Raw genomic sequence first — 20645 nt, forward strand, 5'->3', positions numbered from 1 at the left:
GATCTATTGTAAAAAAATAAAATTTTACATTTTTACTACGCCTGTTGCCCCAGATCGTGAATACCCCTATTAATGTTTTCCATTTACCATTTTTTTCTCACACCAAGGTTAGGCTTGATCGTATAGGTTACTCATTCCTTATAATGACTGAAATAACTGCTCCCATCGACAAATACCAACTGTGAAATTCCCAAACGATTTTATATGGCGGTCTTAAAGTAAAAAAATTTGGGATCGGGCATACCAACTTCAACGAATTTGGAACTTACTTCGGATTCACACTAGAAATTGCCCCATTTCCATATGATCCGGCATTTATTTTATGTAGGTATGTTTATGGAAAAAAATTGAAGAAAATCAAGAGAACTTGTCTTTCAAAGACAGAAGCAGGCTTTTTCATACTCAATTTTAAAGTTTGGATTTTGTTGCGGTGTTTATCTGAGATAAATGTTTTGCTACGTCTAGGTATCATGAATTTTAAACTCTGCAAATATTCTAGATAACAGAACATGCTGGTTAAAAATTTGTATCATTTCCATAGGTAATGGTAATGTTTATTTGTTAGTTAGAAAATAAAATATATGCATGTGTGTCGAAAGCTATGACCAAAAAAACTAAATTATAAACTTGAAATCAAAATGTGGAAAGGGCCGCAAAGTTATTCGTTGTGGGCCGCAATTTTGACATACCTGTTGTAGATGTAAGACATTGAGTTAGAGAAAAATATCTCCTGTTGAGGCGGGGTGTAACAGATTAAGGCTTGCTGAATACCAAAAATGAGATTCGTAAAAGAATTTTTGACAGTTTGAACTTCGTAAAAGATTTTATAAAAGATTACATAGCAGATTGTGTATGCCAAATACCAAATAGGAAAATCATAAAAGATTTTTTGACAGATTAGATTTTTGTATGGAAATTCATAAAAGAATAACAGAATAGCAGAATAAAAGATCTCGCCGAATAGGCAAAATTATAAAGAAATTCATGATGCTCTTACTATACTTGTCTTCGAACACAAAAATTTACAACAGATAAGACATAAATATTTTGTTCTTTGATACAGTAGATCAACAACAAAAATATCGGGATAGAGCCGATGTTTTTTTAACATCAATTTTGTCATTTGTAAATAAAACATCGATGCTTTCAAAAATCGATGTTTTTATTAACGGTGTTGCATCCCTACATTTGACCGCTTAGTTTCATGGCTTTGTATTTTTATAGTATCCCTTCAAGCAAGAAAACGGAGTTCAGAAAAGACACTCCGACTTCCGCCCGAGAAAAACATTGCACTCACACACTTGCAACATTTTGTGTATGAACACAAAGTCGAAGGAGAAATCGTATTGATAAAACCAATACATATAAAATCGGCTCCGCGGTGATTATAATTTCCATAATAATTTGAGCCGCCTTCGGACCCGTTTCTGAGCCTAAGTCGAACTCAGCTCCGCCTGAGGCGGAGCGGATTCTGACCGAGGTCGGACTGGTTTGCTTGTTGGTTTGTTGTTTGTATTGGGGGGGAAACGTACGAAAGTTTCTATTCTTTGTATGGTTTTGTCCATGGTTAACAGTACACAAAGGGTTTTGGGCATAAACGAAAAATACCAAGACTGGAAACTGAGCGGTTGAATGACGTTTGCCTACAAGCTGCGAGGTGTGGTGAATTTCGTCAATCTATCGTTTGGCTCGTGTTGGATGTGTGGTGAATTTTGTGAAACTATAAATGTGTTCGTGTTAACGTCATCTACCAAGGTGGTGGCTTTCTTATGTATTCACAGACAAAACTGTACACAAAAGGGTTTTGGGGGGTAAGACGTACGAAAGTTTCCAGTCTGGGTATAGTTCGTCGATGGTTTGGGCATAAACAAAAAATACTGGAAACTTTCGTACGTCTTTCTCACCAAAACCCTTTTGTGAACAGTGTTGTCTGTGAATATATGTGAAACCCACCTCTTTGGTAAATGACGTTAACACGCACACATTTATAGATTCACGACATTCACCACACATCGAACACGAACACAACGATAGATTCACGCCATTCACCACCCCTCGCAGCTTGTAGGCAAACGTCATTAGCAGAGATACGCGAAGGAGATGGGAAACTTCTGACGTCATACTGGTTTGCCTACAAGCTCCGTCGGACATTTTTGGCTAAGTATGCGTGAAAAAACGGACGGTTTTGGTTAAGTATGCGTGAAAAATCGTACATTTTTGGCTAGGTGTGGGTAAAAACACCGTGGCTACACTATGTGTGTTTTTCACATTTATTCACAAATACAAAAAAGATTACAACAACACTAAATAAACAAATTGGTTTTGGGGGCTACAACCATGAACAAAAAATACCAAGACTGGAAACTTTCGTACGTCTTTCCCCCCGAAACCCTTTTGTGTACAGTGTTGTCTGTGAATATATGTGAAAGCCACCACGTTGGTAAATGACGTTAACACGTACATATTTATAGATTCACGACATTCACCACACATCCAACACGAACACAACGATAGATTGACGACATTCGTACGTCTTTTCCCCCAAAACCCTGTTGTGTACAGTGTTGTCTGTGAATATGTGAAAGCCACCACGTTGGTTAATGATGTTAACACGCCCACATTTATAGATTCACGACATTCACCACACATCGGATACGAACACAACGATAGGTGCACGACATTCACCACACCTCGCAGCTTGTAGGCAAACGTCAGTTGACCGCCGAGTTTCCAGTCTTGGTATTTTTTGTTTATGGTTTCCAGTCTTGGTGTAGTTTGTCCATGGTTAACACTCTGTGGGTAGTTGTTTTTGTTGACATTGACTATTATTTCTGAATTGTTTTTGGGTTTGTGAAAATTTATAAAAATTTTAAAAGAAATTGAAAATCTACCATTAGAAGGGCTTCGAAGTTGATGAGAAATACAAAATATAATTAAATTAAATAACGGGTTATTTTAATGAAAAAACTATAACGGATTGTACATCCATCTCGCTGGTGAAAAGAGAATTGATGAAGGTGTAAGGTAACAGACAGTGAAAACAAAGACATTAATTTACAAACTTAACGTAATCTAAAATGGATGCCTGCTTGGCGGTGGAAAAAGAGCTTAACCGTGTCATAACAAAGTTTACAGGGATTCGAGAGTATAGTGGGCTTGTTATCACTGATGTTGTTCAGCTCCTAAGCGAAATACAAAATGCTTTCAATGAAGATAACCAGAATGATGCTGTTTTAACAGAGAGTCAAGTTAGAATTATTACTGATGCCTTGCACAAAACAAACGAAAAACTGCAACGCATATCTGCAGAACATCGAGAATTGCACGGAGCTGTCAGTAAAGTTGGCAAAGTAGTCGATAAAAACTTTGTCTCAGATTTCACAGCGACTACAAGAACAGATGCCCTCCAAGATGAACAAAACATGATGCTTTTAAACAAAGTCATGGCCAAACATTATTGTCGTCAAGGTATGGATGAGGTGGCTCAAGCACTAATAAAAGAATCTGGAATGCAGTCAGAAGTCGCGCAAGAAGTCTTTGATTCAGAAAGCAGCTTTGCAGAAATCTTTAAAATTTGGAAGTCAATTCAAAAATACAATTTGCAGCCAGCACTTGAGTGGTCTGCGAGGTACTCAAATGAATTACTTGAAAAGAACTCGTCTTTGGAGTTTAAACTGCACAAACTGGCCTTTTTACAAATTGTGTCCCGTGGTATTGAAGCTCAAGGCGAAGCAATTGCATATGCGAGAAACAATTTTAGTAAATTTGTTGATCGCTTTGGCAGCGAGATTCCCAATTTGATGGGAACATTCATCTATTTGCCAAATGGCATAGAAAACTCTCCCTACAAGCATTTAATCTCTCCTGAGATGTGGACAGAGGCATCTTATATATTTTTAAAGGACGCCTGCCATACACTTGGCATAAGCAAGAACTCAGCATTGTCCGTTGTAATCAATGCTGGATGCACTGCCTTGCCTGCTCTTCTAAACATAAAACAAGTAAGTTTACCATTTTAAGTTCTCCATTTTGTAAATTTAATTTCTGATTAACAGGTTATGCTTTCAAGACAAGTACTCAGCATATGGAGTGGAAGAGATGAACTGCCTATTGAAATAGATCTAGACCCCGAATATCGTTATCATTCAATATTTGCGTGCCCCATATTAAGACAGCAAACTTCTGAAGACAATCCACCAAAGAAGTTGACATGTGGCCATGTAATATCTAGTGACGCCTTGCTTAAACTAAGCAATGGGCCTATTCTTAAATGTCCTTATTGCCCTGTTGAACAAAATTCTGACGATGCAGTGCGAATTTGGTTTTAGGTTACACACCAACACCACACAGGATCATAAAATGTTTATGGCGTCTAAATTTTGCTTTGGTTCTTTTCGTACTTTCAACCCAATAAAGGTATTCTGCGGATAAAAATTATTTGGTTTCCGAGGTTAACTTAGTTAACTTATCGGTTTTTCTTTTTTGTCGTTACAGAATACTCTTAGGCCCAATTTATTGACTCTCCATTAAACTTAAATCGCCATTAAAAAAGGAATCTTAAAATTAAAAACAAAATTCGTTTAGTTCAGTCTCTGTTAAGAATTTTTTTGAAGTTTTTTTAAAAGTCCTTTTAGTTAAAAAGCCAAATTCGACCTTTTAAGAGGGATTTTTAGAGCAAATGGAGGTTTAAAAAAGGATTTCTATTTATTCACTCTCCATTAGCGTCAAATGTCATTTCAGTTATTATTTCATTATTTTTTTATTTGAAAAAAATTTGTTCGTGAAATAAGCTAAGAAATCATGTAAACAAAAACAAAAATTATGTATGTACATTAACAGTCCAGAATAGAATATTTTTGTAGGGACATATGTAGGTATTTATTCCATAAAAAAGTTACAATTTAAAATGACTACGGCTCGCCAGAAATTTTTTTGTATGGGCATGAGGGTTAAATAGACAACACTTCATTTATGATTTTTCTAATCTACTTCACCGAGCCCAGAAGAAGCATATATGGTAGCTGCGTTCCTTTGGAAATATTTATCTACTTTTTAGTACTTAAAACTACTTTGATCTACTTTGCTATACTGAAAAAGTAGTTCAAAGCAGCTTTAAGTACTAAAAAGTAGATAAATATTTCCAAAGGAACGCAGCTAGTAATAGATCTACCAGAAACTAGATCTTCTTCACTTCAAAAGAATCACGAGGTAAAACTAATGAGATGCTACATAATGTAATCATCCCAAAACATTGCAATTGTAACTTTGTCTTTGATTACCACTGATGGTACATATATCGTTACTCTCGTCCGTGTGCTTTCGCCTGGCGTTTTACGGCTCCAAAATACTTACGGGCCATAGCGTTTATGTTTTTTGTATTGTTTTTCCTTCCTTCAAATTTAAAAAAAAATTGATTTGACAAATTTCTGCTTTTGACAGTTTTATTTTTCAAAAACTAAAAAATCCCTAAGATATTTTTAATGGAGTTTTAAATTTAAAGTTTTCATTAAAAGTAAAGACTTTAACTAAAGTAAAGTGAATTAAATGAATTTTTTAATGATGTATACTTAAAGGCGTCAATAGTTAACAACGCTGTTAACTAAAACGATAAATTTCAAAATTTAATGGAGGCTCAATAAATTGGCCCTTAATGTATTAGGTATTTGGAGGAACGAATAATTATTTTTTATTGTACTAGACATAATTTTTAAAACGGATAACATACAGCCCTATAATGAGTATCAATTTGATTGTTGATAATTATCGACTTTTTGTTAAATCGGTATTGAGTATCAATTTCTTAAACGATGGTGAATAGTTCATTGGTTATTCGCGTTTGACGTTTTAAAATTCATTGTGAATGAGATTTTTGTATCTAGTTTGACGTTTTAATTATTGTTTTGAAATTTTATTTTGTGACTAGAATAAAAATCAAAATTGTTGTCTGAAAATATAAGTTGTTCTCATAAACAAAAATATTTTATTTAGGTATGGGACAGTAATAACAGCTCGTTTCAAATCAAAAGTCCTGTCTCTGAGTTTATTTTCTCCCTTCCAATAAAATTGAGAATAAATAAACAAAAACTCAATTTTATTGGCTCATTACGACAAATCAACTCAAAATTAACAAAAAATCATGCTTGTTTGATTGAATTAAATGCTAGAGAAAACAATAAACACGAAAAATCTGAATTTGTTTATCAATGATTTTTATGGTGATGACTCCAAAATAATTTCAAAATAATAAAAAGATATTTACTGCTCGATTATACAAATAAAAAACTGAATAAAATTTTATGTTTTGCAATCATCATCGGAACTTGAACTTGGTCCGCTTTGGAGGTGATCCACTTATAGAGGTTCCTTTTTAATCGGACTGGTCCATTTAGAAAAATGTTTCTCTCATTCATGCCTCTAACCATTGTAAAAATGACTACCAATATAAATACCAACAAATTTCAAAAGGCTTAATAAGTTTAACATTCTTTTTTAAATCAATTTCACTATGGGTGTTTTCATAAACGTCTGCCTAACTTAGGCCTGCGTTAGTCGTGTTCATAAATGGGGCTTTCATAAATGCATGGTTGCGCAAGTCTGACGAATGCAAAGCAAACGCAATGCAAATGACAAATGTCAGGTGTTCATAAATGTAAAACGCAAATATTTGCAGCGCAAATGTGCAAATGAAAAAATTCTCATGCGCAATGAATTTAAACTTAAAGAAAGAAGGAACATGACGTAAAAGATAATACAGCTTTTCTTTGTTTCTCAATTCTGTCAAAATATTAATTGGAAATTCAAAGTTCAAGTCAAAATAACAAAAATAGCCGCGAATTTCTTGGATATAATAAATTTGTAAATATTGGCAGAAATGTTTAAAAAAAGTTTTTTTTTTCTTAAAGGATGGAATTAAGATAATATATTGTTATTTTGGAGAAGAGGCTGAATTGCAACTTAAAAAAATTGACAAATGACGCAAATCAGAAAAAGTGTTCATAAATTCAAAGTAAAATACATTTATTGCTGCAGAGCTCACGAAGAAATTTATTTGGCTCTTGATTCGATTTTTTTGCTGTTAATAAATGTAAATATTGTAAAAAATAAGAAAAATGAAAAGCAAACATATTAATTAGGGTGGTGCAAAAAAATTTTCTTTTATCATTTTTCGAAAAATTTAGATTTTAATGACGCAGAAAATTTGTAAAACTGGTTTTTTGAGGTAATGAGTTTATATTTATTTTTTTTGTATTAGGGTGGCTCCAAAAAATGTTATCTTCTAAAGTTGCTTGTGAAATTCTAAAAAAATCAACGTGGATATTGTTTTGACCAAATTATCGAAAAAAAAAATTTTTCCATTAGGTTGGTGGAAAAAATTTTTTTTTTATTTATTAATTTTCACTGCAGAGAAAGTTTGTAAAACACGGTTTATGAAATATAATGTAAAATTGGGGTAGGTATTTTCGAGTTAGGGGGCTCAGAAAAATGGTATATTTTACATTTACGCTTCGAATTCAAACAAATTCAATTTAATTAATTTGACATGAATTTAATATTACTATAGCAAAAAACGCACTAAACAAATATTCTGTGTACTATAAATAATTTGTTTTTTTCAAACGCAAAAAAAAACTTTCTTGAACACCCTAATTAAAAATATTTTTTCCATCTATACCTAATTTGTTTCAAATGTGAACCACTCGTTGTTTTTATTATTTTTTTTTTTTTAGAAGAAAGTATGTAATTTTTTTTGAAACACCCTTATGTAACACGGTTTACAAATTTTTCGTGTTATTAAAAACAATATTTTCGGGAACTGAAAAGTAAATATTTGTTTGCTTATTAAACAAAACTCATTCTGCGGTATTTTTTTATATTTTTTTCTGACGTTTATGAACACTCAGTGACTGCTGAAAATTGTACCAATGCAGGCCTGCACACATTCTGCAGAATTGGTGTGTTCATTAATGCAGCAAAGCAGAAAGACGGTTGTACTAACGCAGATTTCCGACGTTTATGAAAACACCCATACTCTAGATGCAATGGAAGGATCACAATGGTTTTCGACTTTGGACTCGAAGAGTTGCTACTGGCAGATAAAAATCTATCCAGAAGATCGGGAAAAGACGGCTTTCTCCACAGGAAATGGTCTGTGGCAGTTTAATGTCATGCCGTTTGGGCTATGTAATGCTCCAGCTACTTTTGAGCGTTTAATGGAGTGTGTTTTAAATGGATTAACCTGGAAATCTTGCCTAGTATATTTGGATGATGTTCGTTTACGGGAAAACATTTGATGACCATTGTGAAAACCTAAAGGCTGTATTCCAAAGGCTACGAGAAGCAAATCTGAAGTTGAATCCAGAGAAATGTGCAATTTTCGAGACCGAGGTAAAATATTTGGGGCATATATCATCCCAAGGAGTAAAGACTGATCCAGAAAAAGTTGACACTGTGAAAAATTGGCCGACCCTTCAGGACAAGCATCAACTTCAGAGTTTCCTCGGCCTGGCAATGTACTATCGACGCACATAGGGGTATTTACCAATTTTAGGCGGACAAAATTATTTTTCCAGTTTATCTTCATCAACAAGGTATTTAGTACTGGAATAAAGTGTTTTAAGTGTTGATATCAATGAAAACATTTTTCTTCCTAAACCACTTTTTGATCAAACAAAAAAGTGTCAAGAATGGATCCCAATGGTTTGTTAAAACGCTTATAAATGGAGTTCTATTAATGGTATCGCCAAGATAAAGGTCTTAAAATTTAGGAAAAATCATAAGGATTCAGGTTCTGTAATTCAAAAAGTTGAATCCTTAAAAAAACTTGAAATATGGATGCTGAATACAAGGTAACCATTTTTCAAAACCTAAAACCTTTAAGAAGGGTAAATGTGTCGAAGTTGCACTTAGTTGCACCTATTTCTTACAGATTCAATTAGATAAAAGTTTAACCTTTAGAAAACATAAAATTTTATCACACAATAATGTGAAATTGTATAACTTATCTCCTTACCGACACAGAAATTTACTTTTTTTACGATTAATTTATATTAAGATTCAACATATCACTTTTTTATTTATAAAGTAATACAACATTTAGATATAATATCTAGTAGACAGTTTCGTATCTCCTTATCAATATTCCATAAAAACTTTTTTCTAAATCCACTTAAAAAAAAGTACTTACTTAAGCACAGACAGTAAATTACAAAAAAAAAATTAATTTTATCTTTGGGCTGAAAACTTTAAACTCTAGACCGCTGCTGTTAGTCACCTGAAGTGATAATCAATTTTAAAACTATAAGAAAACGCTAAGCAAGTTATCTACTTTTAGTAGGATGTTGATTTTTTACGTTTGGATCAGTTTAAAATTTCTTGTTTTGTCCGCCTAAATTGACTAAATACCCCTATGTGCGACGGTTCGTGAAGGACTTTGCGAGAATTGCTAAAAGTTTGCACCAGCTTACGGAGAAGGGTTAGCCCTTTAAATGGTCAGTTGAGTGTGAGAAAAGCTTTCAGGAACCGAAGCTGCGGTTATGTGAAGCTCCTAGGCCTATCCGACTCCAGGCAAACAATTCATCATTGACGCAGATGCTAGTAATGTTGGAATTGGTGCTGTTTTATCGCAAGTTCATGACGGAGAAGAAAAAGTCGTTGCCTATTAAAGCAAGGTACTGTCGAAACAAGAAAGAAACTATTGCGTGACCAGGAGGGAACTTCTTGCTCTGGTATTGGCAACAAAGCACTTCCATAAGTACTTCTATGGTAGCCCAGTAATTTTAGGCATTTTTTACCCCAATCTGCGGAAAAATTCCTACTGGGCTCGATTTTGGTATAGACCTTCTTTACGGCGTTGTTATGAAGATAAGAAAAATCGACATTGAAATCGCATCCGCGTTAGAAGTTATAGAGGTCAAAAGGTCACGAATATAAAGAAGAAGAAGATTGGTTTATAATACAAATTCTATATACTACTGGAATCAGTAAAGTAGAAGAATAAGCACTATATTTAATTGGACTTGTTAAATTATTGATTTAATATAGCTTTTTATGGCCTTTAGTCCAAACAAAAATTTTGGCGTTTCGTCCCGGTGGAGCTCACTTGGACTCATCAGTTGACTTATCGTGAGACACCTTGTCAATACGCAAATTTTGTTTTTATTCAGTTCAACTTACATAGATTTCTTAACGAAAACTTAATGTGAACTATATCCAGCAAGATTAAGATTTTAATCATTAAAACTGGAACAAAGGTTTTGCCCGTGGCCTGGCTAGTGAATAAAGAAGAAGAAGATTGGTTTATAATACAAATTCTATATACTACTGGAATCAGTAAAGTAGAAGAATAAGCACTATATTTAATTGGACTTGTTAAATTATTGATTTAATATAGCTTTTTATGGCCTTTAGTCCAAACAAAAATTTTTTTTTTTTTTTTTTTTTTTTTTTTTTTGGCGTTTCGTCCCGGTGGAGCTCACTTGGACTCATCAGTTGACTTATCGTGAGACACCTTGTCAATACGCAAATTTTGTTTTTATTCAGTTCAACTTACATAGATTTCTTAACGAAAACTTAATGTGAACTATATCCAGCAAGATTAAGATTTTAATCATTAAAACTGGAACAAAGGTTTTGCCCGTGGCCTGGCTAGTGAATAAAGAAGAAGAAGATTGGTTTATAATACAAATTCTATATACTACTGGAATCAGTAAAGTAGAAGAATAAGCACTATATTTAATTGGACTTGTTAAATTATTGATTTAATATAGCTTTTTATGGCCTTTAGTCCAAACAAAAATTTTGGCGTTTCGTCCCGGTGGAGCTCACTTGGACTCATCAGTTGACTTATCGTGAGACACCTTGTCAATACGCAAATTTTGTTTTTATTCAGTTCAACTTACATAGATTTCTTAACGAAAACTTAATGTGAACTATATCCAGCAAGATTAAGATTTTAATCATTAAAACTGGAACAAAGGTTTTGCCCGTGGCCTGGCTAGTGAATAAAGAAGAAGAAGATTGGTTTATAATACAAATTCTATATACTACTGGAATCAGTAAAGTAGAAGAATAAGCACTATATTTAATTGGACTTGTTAAATTATTGATTTAATATAGCTTTTTATGGCCTTTAGTCCAAACAAAAATTTTGGCGTTTCGTCCCGGTGGAGCTCACTTGGACTCATCAGTTGACTTATCGTTAATCTTGCTGGATATAGTTCACATTAAGTTTTCGTTAAGAAATCTATGTAAGTTGAACTGAATAAAAACAAAATTTGCGTATTGACAAGGTGTCTCACGATAAGTCAACTGATGAGTCCAAGTGAGCTCCACCGGGACGAAACGCCAAAATTTTTGTTTGGACTAAAGGCCATAAAAAGCTATATTAAATCAATAATTTAACAAGTCCAATTAAATATAGTGCTTATTCTTCTACTTTACTGATTCCAGTAGTATATAGAATTTGTATTATAAACCAATCTTCTTCTTCTTTATTCACTAGCCAGGCCACGGGCAAAACCTTTGTTCCAGTTTTAATGATTAAAATCTTAATCTTGCTGGATATAGTTCACATTAAGTTTTCGTTAAGAAATCTATGTAAGTTGAACTGAATAAAAACAAAATTTGCGTATTGACAAGGTGTCTCACGATAAGTCAACTGATGAGTCCAAGTGAGCTCCACCGGGACGAAACGCCAAAATTTTTGTTTGGACTAAAGGCCATAAAAAGCTATATTAAATCGGTCACGAATATATCTCGTGACCTGTTGCTCGGAGGTCAATAGGGTCTATAGAAAATCTGTTCGTCATAAAATTATCTACAAATATTGCCTTATGCATTTTTCTGTAAATGATTGTAAACGATTGGATTTACAGAAAAATGCATAAGGCAATATTTGTAGATAATTTTATGACGAACAGATTTTCTATAGACCCCTATTGACCTCCGAGCAACAGGTCACGAGATATATGCGAAAAACTGATTTTCGTGACCTTTTGACCTCTATAACTTCTAACTTCTGTAAAGAAGGTCTATATCAAAATCGAGCCCAGTAGGAATTTTTCCGCAGATAAAACCTAAAATTACTGTACTTTGGACAGAAGTTCCTTCTTCGCACAGATCATGGTGCACTAAATTGGCTTTTGAACTTCAAAAATCCAGAGGGTCAAGTAGCAAGATGGATCGAGATACTTCAGACGTATCAATGTCAGACTCAACTCGGCGCCCGTGCAAGCAAGACTGCAAGCATTGCACACGACTAGAAGAAAAGGAAGTTGTCGCTGTTTGACGAACGAGAGCTGATCCCATTTGCGGCTGGAGTAATGAAGAACTCAGAATGGCCCAACAGGAAGATTCGGACATCGAACCCATCCTTGCATGGAAGGAACATCAAGAGAAACCAGAATGGGCCGACATCTCCGACCGAAGCCCCACTCAAAAGCAAATGGGGCACAATGGGACTCACTTCATGTGCAAGAGGGGCTACTCAGGCGTAAGTCGGAATCCGCAGATGGTAAATCCTATGTAATGCAGCTAGTCGTACCTCAGTCAAACAGCCCTATTCTGCTATTCGATTCACGTGAAAGTCTAAAATAAGAAGTGTTCAAAAGGTGTTTAAAATTAATTTTAGACAACTTTTATTTCTTAAGAGTTTCTAAAACAGACGGGAACAACACTTTGCTATTGAAAGGTAGAAGTTTTTCAAAGCCAATTTGGCATGATTAAGAAAACGAATCCTTCCATTCACGTGAATCGAATAGCAGAATAGGGCTGAAAGGTAAATGATGTTCTCCGAGAGATGCACGGTGGAACTTCTGGAAGCCATTTAGGCATCAACAAGACGCTGGAAAAGCTACGACAGCAATTCTACTGGTTACGTATGAGAGAAGACGTTGAAAAGTGGTGCCGAAAATGTGATACTACTTGTGCCGCTAGTAAAGGACCAGCTAGAAAAATCCAAACCAAGATGCAGCAGTACAATGTGGGTACACCTTTCGAGAGGATTGCAATAGACGTGGCAGGTCCTTTTCCCGAAACCAACAACGGAAACCGGTACATCCAGAGGGTCAAGTAGCAAGATGGATCGAGATACTTCAGACGTATCAATGTCAGACTCAACTCGGCGCCCGTGCAAGCAAGACTGCAAGCATTGCACACGACTAGAAGAAAAGGAAGTTGTCGCTGTTTGACGAACGAGAGCTGATCCCATTTGCGGCTGGAGTAATGAAGAACTCAGAATGGCCCAACAGGAAGATTCGGACATCGAACCCATCCTTGCATGGAAGGAACATCAAGAGAAACCAGAATGGGCCGACATCTCCGACCGAAGCCCCACTCAAAAGCAAATGGGGCACAATGGGACTCACTTCATGTGCAAGAAGGGCTACTCAGGCGTAAGTCGGAATCCGCAGATGGTAAATCCTATGTAATGCAGCTAGTCGTACCTCAGTCAAAGGTAAATGATGTTCTCCGAGAGATGCACGGTGGAACTTCTGGAGGCCATTTAGGCATCAACAAGACGCTGGAAAAGCTACGACAGCAATTCTACTGGTTACGTATGAGAGAAGACGTTGAAAAGTGGTGCCGAAAATGTGATACTTCTTGTGCCGCTAGTAAAGGACCAGCTAGAAAAATCCAAACCAAGATGCAGCAGTACAATGTGGGTACACCTTTCGAGAGGATTGCAATAGACGTGGCAGGTCCTTTTCCCGAAACCAACAACGGAAACCGGTACATCCTTGTAGTGATGGACTACTTCAGCAAGTGGCCTGAAGCATTTGCCATCCCAAACCAAGAAACCAAAACAGTGGTGGATAAGATTGTCTTACATTGGGTGAGTACCATTGGAAATTCATTATGACCAAGGAAGAAACTTCGAATCTAAAATCTTTCAAGAGGTTTGCTCACGCCTTGACATCAAGAAGACGAGAACAACACCGCTTCATCCACAATCCCGATGGGATGGTTGAGCGATTTAACAGGACACTTAAAGAACACCTGTCAAAAGTAGTCAACGACAATCAACGAGACTGGGATCGATATATTCCAGTAGTGAGTGCAGTACAAAGCGAAATAAGGTGTTGGAAATTGTTAGAAGTAAATAAAGTGATTTTAACGTGTGTTTTGTTTGTTTGAGCGAATAATAAAAGTAAATTGAGTTGAAATAAAAGTGTGTTCCTATTTGAACGAAAATATAAATGGAATTTAAAATAAACGAAATAAGTTTTATTTTGAACCCGGAATAAAACATTACAATATAAATAAATCAAATTCTTTAATTATAAGAGTTTTAAATTTTGTAAGAGCCAAACGAATGTGAGAAAATGATTTTTGTGTCGATTTACATTATTTTTGTCCCGATTTGCGTGTTTCATGCGAGAAATTTCTCGATGCGAGAGTTACAGAACGTAGGCACTGATTTGCGTGTTTCGTGCGAGAAATTTCTCGATGCGAGAGTTACAGAACGTAGGCACAGGTTAGAACAGATGCGTGAGAAGTGTCAAAAGCAAAGCCAGAGATACGTATCTTTATGACTTTAAATGGCTGCCATTTTGTATTTACTCACTCAAATTCAATGAAATTACATACAACGATAGAAAATTTATAAGGAAGAGAATGTATGTTTATTTTTTGGTCTACAACCATCTGGAGCAAAGATATTAGCTTAGAAGTAAAATATCCCAAAAAATGCATTTTTGTGAATAACTCCGCTAAAAAGAATGATCAGGTGGTGAGAAATTGGGTTTAAGCCTTTTAAATATACCCCTATCGATCCATGAAATAAAAACTGACAGTGCCTCTCTGCGCAAGGTGAGGCCCTTTTTTCCGACGCTTTGACTGGAGTATTATTTGAGATGGCGCAATTAAATCGTCATATGCAATCCGGGAAATAAAAAGCAGGCAACACTTTTTCATTTTCTCGATATGGAACATTTTAACGCCTATGCTAAAAGAACAAAGATTTTTTGTTAAAGTTATGTAATATAGTTATTTATTGTTGTTTTTTAAATTTTTGCTACAATGATATAATTTTAGAAAAAAATTTTTTTTAATCATTTGGAGATGATACGGATACCCTTCAATGAGCCATTTAGAAAAACACTATAGTTAAGTTAATTTTATAAGACTTATCAGTTTAGATAGTGCTCCTTATAGCCTGGTACGCAGCTCTAGATAAATTTTAGCCTACATACAAATTATCGAATAATTTTAGCCGAGCTAAAATTAATCCCATAAAAATTTTCGATAACTTGTATGGAAATTTTATCTCCGCTAAAATTTAGCTCAATCTGCGCACCAGGCCTATTCAAACATTGATGCAAAACTTGACAAATAGTTTTAACCAAAAGTGTGTATGAATGACCTGGAAAAATTGCTAAGCTTTTTTTTCTACTTTCAAATTAGACTAAAAAGTATTTACCACTTTGAAACATGGACTTGGATTTCGTATTTGTTCAAGAATAGCCCAACGAACACACGCCTTGTAAATGTTGCTATTATACTTTCGAGATGAATGTGTTCCACTTGGAGTACCTCGATTTCTTTCAAAGTCTGGCTCATTGAAGTATGGTTCAGGAACCAGAATAAGAGACTGAATTGATACAAGAACCTACGAAAAATATGCAACATTAAACATACTTGCAACCGAATTTTTAAATGCATTTTAAAGATGTTTAGAATCAAAATAAAAACAAAAGTCTATGGAATATCTGTAAAAGCACTGTTACATGTTCTTCTTTACTTTTTTGACGTAACAAAGCTTGTTTGACATTCCAAGATTGTTGAGTAGATCCTGTTCCAAATCCAGTGCCTTTAGCATATGACTATTATCGTCAGATATGATAACGCCGGAATCATCTATGCTATTCATCGAAGTTTTTACACCAGCAGCAGTCTAGAAAAATATTTTTTTTAGAACCTACTTGTAGATGTGTAGATATTCGAAATAATTAAATCTAACCTCTGGCTGTGGTCCATTTATTTGATAATTTTGAGATTAATATGTGAAAATATCATGTACAAAAAGCATGGCGCCAACTTCTACAATCATTCTTCTTAATAGCATGTAGATGTGTAGATATTCGAAACAATTAAATCTAACCTCTGGCTGTGGTCCATTTATTTGATAATTTTGAAATTAATATGTGAAAATATCATGTACAAAAAGCATGGCGCCAACTTCTACAATCATTCTTCTTAATAGCATACCATCATCTGTTGAGTGCTGAACTATCTAAAAGTTGTCGAAATACTTCAAACGGTAATGTTGGAAGTGATGGTGGGAATGATAAGCTATAAATGTCATCTAAAAAAATAATATAATTAGCAAAATCTTTTTTAATAAATTCATCATCACTAAAAACAAATCCTTACTGTCTTCACCATCTCCAGTGACACCCAAGACAATTTTCAATAAAGTTTAAGCTCTCAGTTTATCCCGAAGCAAAACATCTGAATAGGCAAGAACAAGCCAAACGCAGCAAATGAATGTAGATGTTTCAGTTATAGGATCTTCCAAATCTTCATAGTTTTCTTCTTTGGGCTCCAATTTAACCCAATCAGTTGTTGGGGGACTTTTCTCCTTAGCTCTCAACATTGTTGGACTCTTTCGACCAGAACTGCCTGGGTAAACTGTTGGCAAATACTGCGCAAGTTAAGAGAAGCCACCACGAGTGGCACGAGTGGAAAATCTTTGCAAAGAAGATGGAAGTGGTTTCATATTCGCCGCTTTCAAATTGTATCATCAAATTCATTATTAAGGTTCTTCGATGGGATCTATGATCGTAGAGTTTATATATAAAGTTTGGATTATTAAAGTTGTTTTTATCGAAGGCTAGATATAATCTGAAAAAGGAAACAAAATTGAAGATGAAAAAATTCATATTGTTTTGAAATTCATTTTGCAGCGATAAGGTTTACCTCTTGGTGGTTGTGGTCCATCCATATTTCATAGGAATTTATAATGTTTTAATTAACAGATTGGTTAAATTGTTTAAACTATTTTTAATAATTAAAAGCTTTCAAGAAACAAATTCAAAGAAAAAATACAGAAAAAATACTACGAATCACGATTGACACTTGACAGCTGCGGAACCGGACTCGCATTGAAAAACGAAGAAAGAAAGAGATGAAAGATAATCAGCGTCAGCAGCGACCCCTATCCATGCATATGGCGTTACAATGTATTAGGTATAGGAACAAGCACTCCATATATTATATCCTCTAAGGTGAATACATACGCTTGGTGCAATGCATGCTTTGTACAACTAATGCCCGTCGTACACCTAGCGTTCAACGCATTCAACGCAAATTTAAAACCTTAAATTCTAATTGATGGTGCTTTCAATTATATTCAAACAAAGAGTTTTAGACAGTTGGAGATCACTACTAAACGAATTAATTAAAAAGTATACGTATAGTGGCGTCGCAGCAGCAATCTGCCTCGCTGAAAAAAAACAAAAATCTCAAAAACCACCCTGGTACACTGTTCTTCCAAACAACCAACCAGCCTGCCAGCCATTTTTAGTGCCAGTTGTAAAAACGTGGATCAGCCTTGGTTCAGGTATTTAAATCGCCGATTTCGGCGGATTAGCTGCGGGTCGATTTCGGTTCAAGCATGGATGTGGCTATTTTTACATATATGGACCTTGAACCAGTGCTAAACCTCTGCTTTACTACCGATTTCAGAAGATGAAAGTTGCTGATTCACGGATTAAATAATTGAACAACTGGCCCTTAGCAGAGCAATGGAGGAACTGCAACAAAAACAAATGAAATGAAAAGATTTATTATATCTTATAACTTTAAACGAGCTAAAATTGTTTATATATATATATATATATATATAAATATATATAAAATTGGGATCTCGGAAACGGCTCTAACGATTTCGATGAAATTTTCAGGGTTTGTTCATCTAAGCGAGTAAAAAGTTTTGGAAGTATTTTTGGAAAAATCCGCCCACTGCCACGCCCACTTTTTTAACATATAAGTTTTTTCGGGAACGGCTCTAACGATTTCGGTGAAATTTTCAGGGTTTGTTTATATAAGCGAGTAAAAAGTTTTGGAATTTTTTTTTTGAAAAATCCGCCCACTGCCACGCCCACTTTTTTAACATATAAGTTTTTTCGGAAACGGCTCTAACGATTTCGATGAAATTTTCAGGGTTTGTTTGTATAAGCGATTAAAAAGTTTTGGAAGTATTTTTGGAAAAATCCGCCCACTGCCACGCCCACTTTTTTAACATATAAGTTTTTTCGGGAACGGCTCTAACGATTTCGATGAAATTTTCAGGGTTTGTTTATCTAAGAAAGTAAAAAGTTTTGGAAGTTTTTTTTTGGAAAAATCCGCCCACTGCCAAGCCCACTTTTTAAACATAGAATTTTTTTTTGGTAACAACTTTAAAGATTTCGATGAAATTTTGAGGGTTTGGTCTTCTAGGTAAATACAACATTTTGGAAGTATTTTCTCTTATATTAGTTTTTTTTTTAGCGAAGACAGATTCAACGATTTCAATAAATTTTTGAGGGATGGTTCCATGTGTTACGCATTGTTCTTTTTCTTTTTGTTACAATAACTAAACAAAATTTTTTAGATCATGACTTTTTTGATCATGTATTGAAACTTTTAAGTAATTTGTTAATTTGGTATCACTAATTATCTTTGTTTTACGTTTTTTTTTTCATTTTAATGCGACTATTGTTAACGTATAAGAATAAAATAACTCACAAAAAGCAACACCGTTGACCTAATGTCAATCTTATAATATACAGGGTGTCCCAAAAGTAATGGATCAAACGAAATATGCTAATTGGTGAACTTAAGGGCTCTCATAATTTGGTAACTTGTTCATCCCAAATCCTTACGGTTTTCGATTTAATGCAATTCTTGTAAAATTTCGAAAAATGAAAAATCCCTACTTGGCAACAGTACTCTGCTTCTTGCGCCCATTATTGATTTTTGTTTTTTAAAATTCTTTTACGACATTGTCAAATAATTAGGAACAATTAATTAATCAAAATATTTTTTATTCCATAAGCCATTTCGCTGCAAATTAACTAACAGTTTCAAGTTTTATAAAAAAATCTATTTCTAACTTTTATTTGCGACCAACACCGCAAAAAAAATTTTTCGGTGTGAGAATGGTTTATTATTTTAAAAAGTTGCCCTCTTATTGTAGTTTTCAAAAAAGTATAAAAGTTTCCAAAGTTGCAGTTAGATCGCAAAATATTACAAATTGAATTCAACAAAACAGGGTTTTTCAGTTGGTTGTTTTTTGTTCTGAAAAACCCTGTTTTCTTGAATTAAAATAATAATATTTTGCGATTATTGATTAATGGCCGCAGGAAGCAGAATATTGTTGCCAAGTAGGGATTTTTCGAAATTTCACAAGAATTGCATTTAATCGAAACCCGTAAGGATTCGGGATGAACAAGGTTCCAAATTCTGAGAGCCCTTAAGTTCCCCAATCAGCATATTTCGTTTGATCTATTACTTTTGGTACACCCTGTATACCTAAGTAAAAAAAAGAAAGGAGTAAAGCATCCACTGATACAGAAAAAAAACAGGGATAAAAATAGTATTTCTTCATACAAGGCTAAACTTGAAAAAAAGCATAACTTTATATTCACCATCCAAAACTTTCTGACCCGAAAACTAAAGTTTGAACAAAAAGAGATCTCATTGCTGTAAGCATTTTCGATAATGCAGATTCCTGTAACCCTTCTATTCATTGCTGATCGTATATTCAAACTTAAATAAACTGGATTATAAAGTGGGAATGTGGTGTTTTGTAACCCGCGAAAAAACTGGTCATTGCAAACTCAAACCCACTCCAAAAAATTGCTGTTTACATTTGAATTTTTTCACTGAAAGTTATAACATTTAAGGATACCGAGCAAAGCTCGGTCACCCAGGTACTTTTATTTATTGTGAAAATTTCGTGGTTTTGTCCTCATTGACCTTTAAACCCCCTTTTGACTATCCTCAGTGGCGTATTGAGGGGGGGGGGGGCTCAGGGGGCTCAAGCCCCCCCAGGCCTTCAAGATCATGTTATTATTTAGCTGATTTTATCATAATATGCATGATTCACTGAAGCTTGCTCGTAAATATTAAAGATTAAGAGGCAGCTCAGATGGTCGAGCCCCCTACAAATTCTGAAATGGCTGTTTGTATTTGTGTGTGTAAGAGCTGTAGTTGACGTTGAGGGTTGGGGTAATTTTTTTTCGGACTTTAGTCCATTTCGGAATTCTTCAGATTATTTTTTTTTTTTGTTATTGGAAATAGAAATTTTCGATATCTCAAAATCTTACTGGTCAAAGGTCAACTTTACTAATGGTTTCTTTAAGGACATTCCAGTTTGTGCATATTTCGAATTAAACATCAAGAAGAATTTCATTGAAAATTAGTTTTTGAGACTTCACACTTTCTGCATTTCACTTTTTGCCCATTCACTTGACTAATGTGAAATTAGGTGTTCTGTCTGCATTTTTTCACTCATTTAGATTTTCTGATCGAATTCAATTCACTTTCTTTCTGTTCGTGAATTTGGTGCATTTTCATTGATTCTGAACATTTGGGATAAAATACTATCAAAACTTATATTTTTACTATTTTGTAATATTTATTTTTTGTTAATTTAATACAAA

The 20645-nt window shown here is 34.5% G+C and overlaps 1 protein-coding gene and 1 long non-coding RNA gene across 3 annotated transcripts; one reads left to right on the forward strand and one right to left on the reverse strand.

The window, feature by feature from the left end:
* The first annotated feature begins 2790 nt into the window (after window positions 1–2790).
* On the forward strand, window positions 2791–6192 carry LOC129909887 (E3 ubiquitin-protein ligase RMND5A). Of its 2 annotated transcripts, XR_008771455.1 has the most exons (3): window positions 2791–4001; window positions 4056–4416; window positions 4495–6192. XR_008771455.1 is itself a non-coding variant. In XM_055987028.1 (2 exons), the coding sequence occupies exons 1-2, from the start codon at window positions 3078–3080 to the stop codon at window positions 4326–4328; spliced, it is 1197 nt and encodes a 398-aa protein (XP_055843003.1). In that variant the 5' UTR covers window positions 2791–3077; the 3' UTR covers window positions 4329–4437. The 2 variants fall into 2 exon arrangements, 1 of the variants encoding a protein (XP_055843003.1); XM_055987028.1 differs by lacking the exon at window positions 4495–6192 and having other exon boundaries at window positions 4056–4437.
* An 8758-nt stretch (window positions 6193–14950) lies between these two features.
* LOC129911035 (uncharacterized) lies at window positions 14951–17791 on the reverse strand. The gene is made up of 4 exons (XR_008771579.1): window positions 16918–17791; window positions 16372–16842; window positions 15959–16303; window positions 14951–15892 (listed from the first exon to the last, which is right to left on the reverse strand). It is a non-coding gene; the product is annotated as an uncharacterized LOC129911035 (long non-coding RNA).
* Between the last annotated feature and the right edge of the window lie 2854 nt (window positions 17792–20645).

Source organism: Episyrphus balteatus, chromosome 2 (assembly GCF_945859705.1).
Source record: "Episyrphus balteatus chromosome 2, idEpiBalt1.1, whole genome shotgun sequence".
Classification (NCBI taxonomy): domain Eukaryota; kingdom Metazoa; phylum Arthropoda; class Insecta; order Diptera; family Syrphidae; genus Episyrphus; species Episyrphus balteatus.

Bases quoted from the DNA above. Each gene is read 5' to 3' on its own strand.
- LOC129909887 (XM_055987028.1), top strand. From the start codon at position 3,078: ATGGATGCCTGCTTGGCGGTGGAAAAAGAGCTTAACCGTGTCATAACA. The intron at 4,002-4,055 runs GTAAGTTTACCA...TCTGATTAACAG, and splicing joins CTCTTCTAAACATAAAACAA to GTTATGCTTTCAAGACAAGT.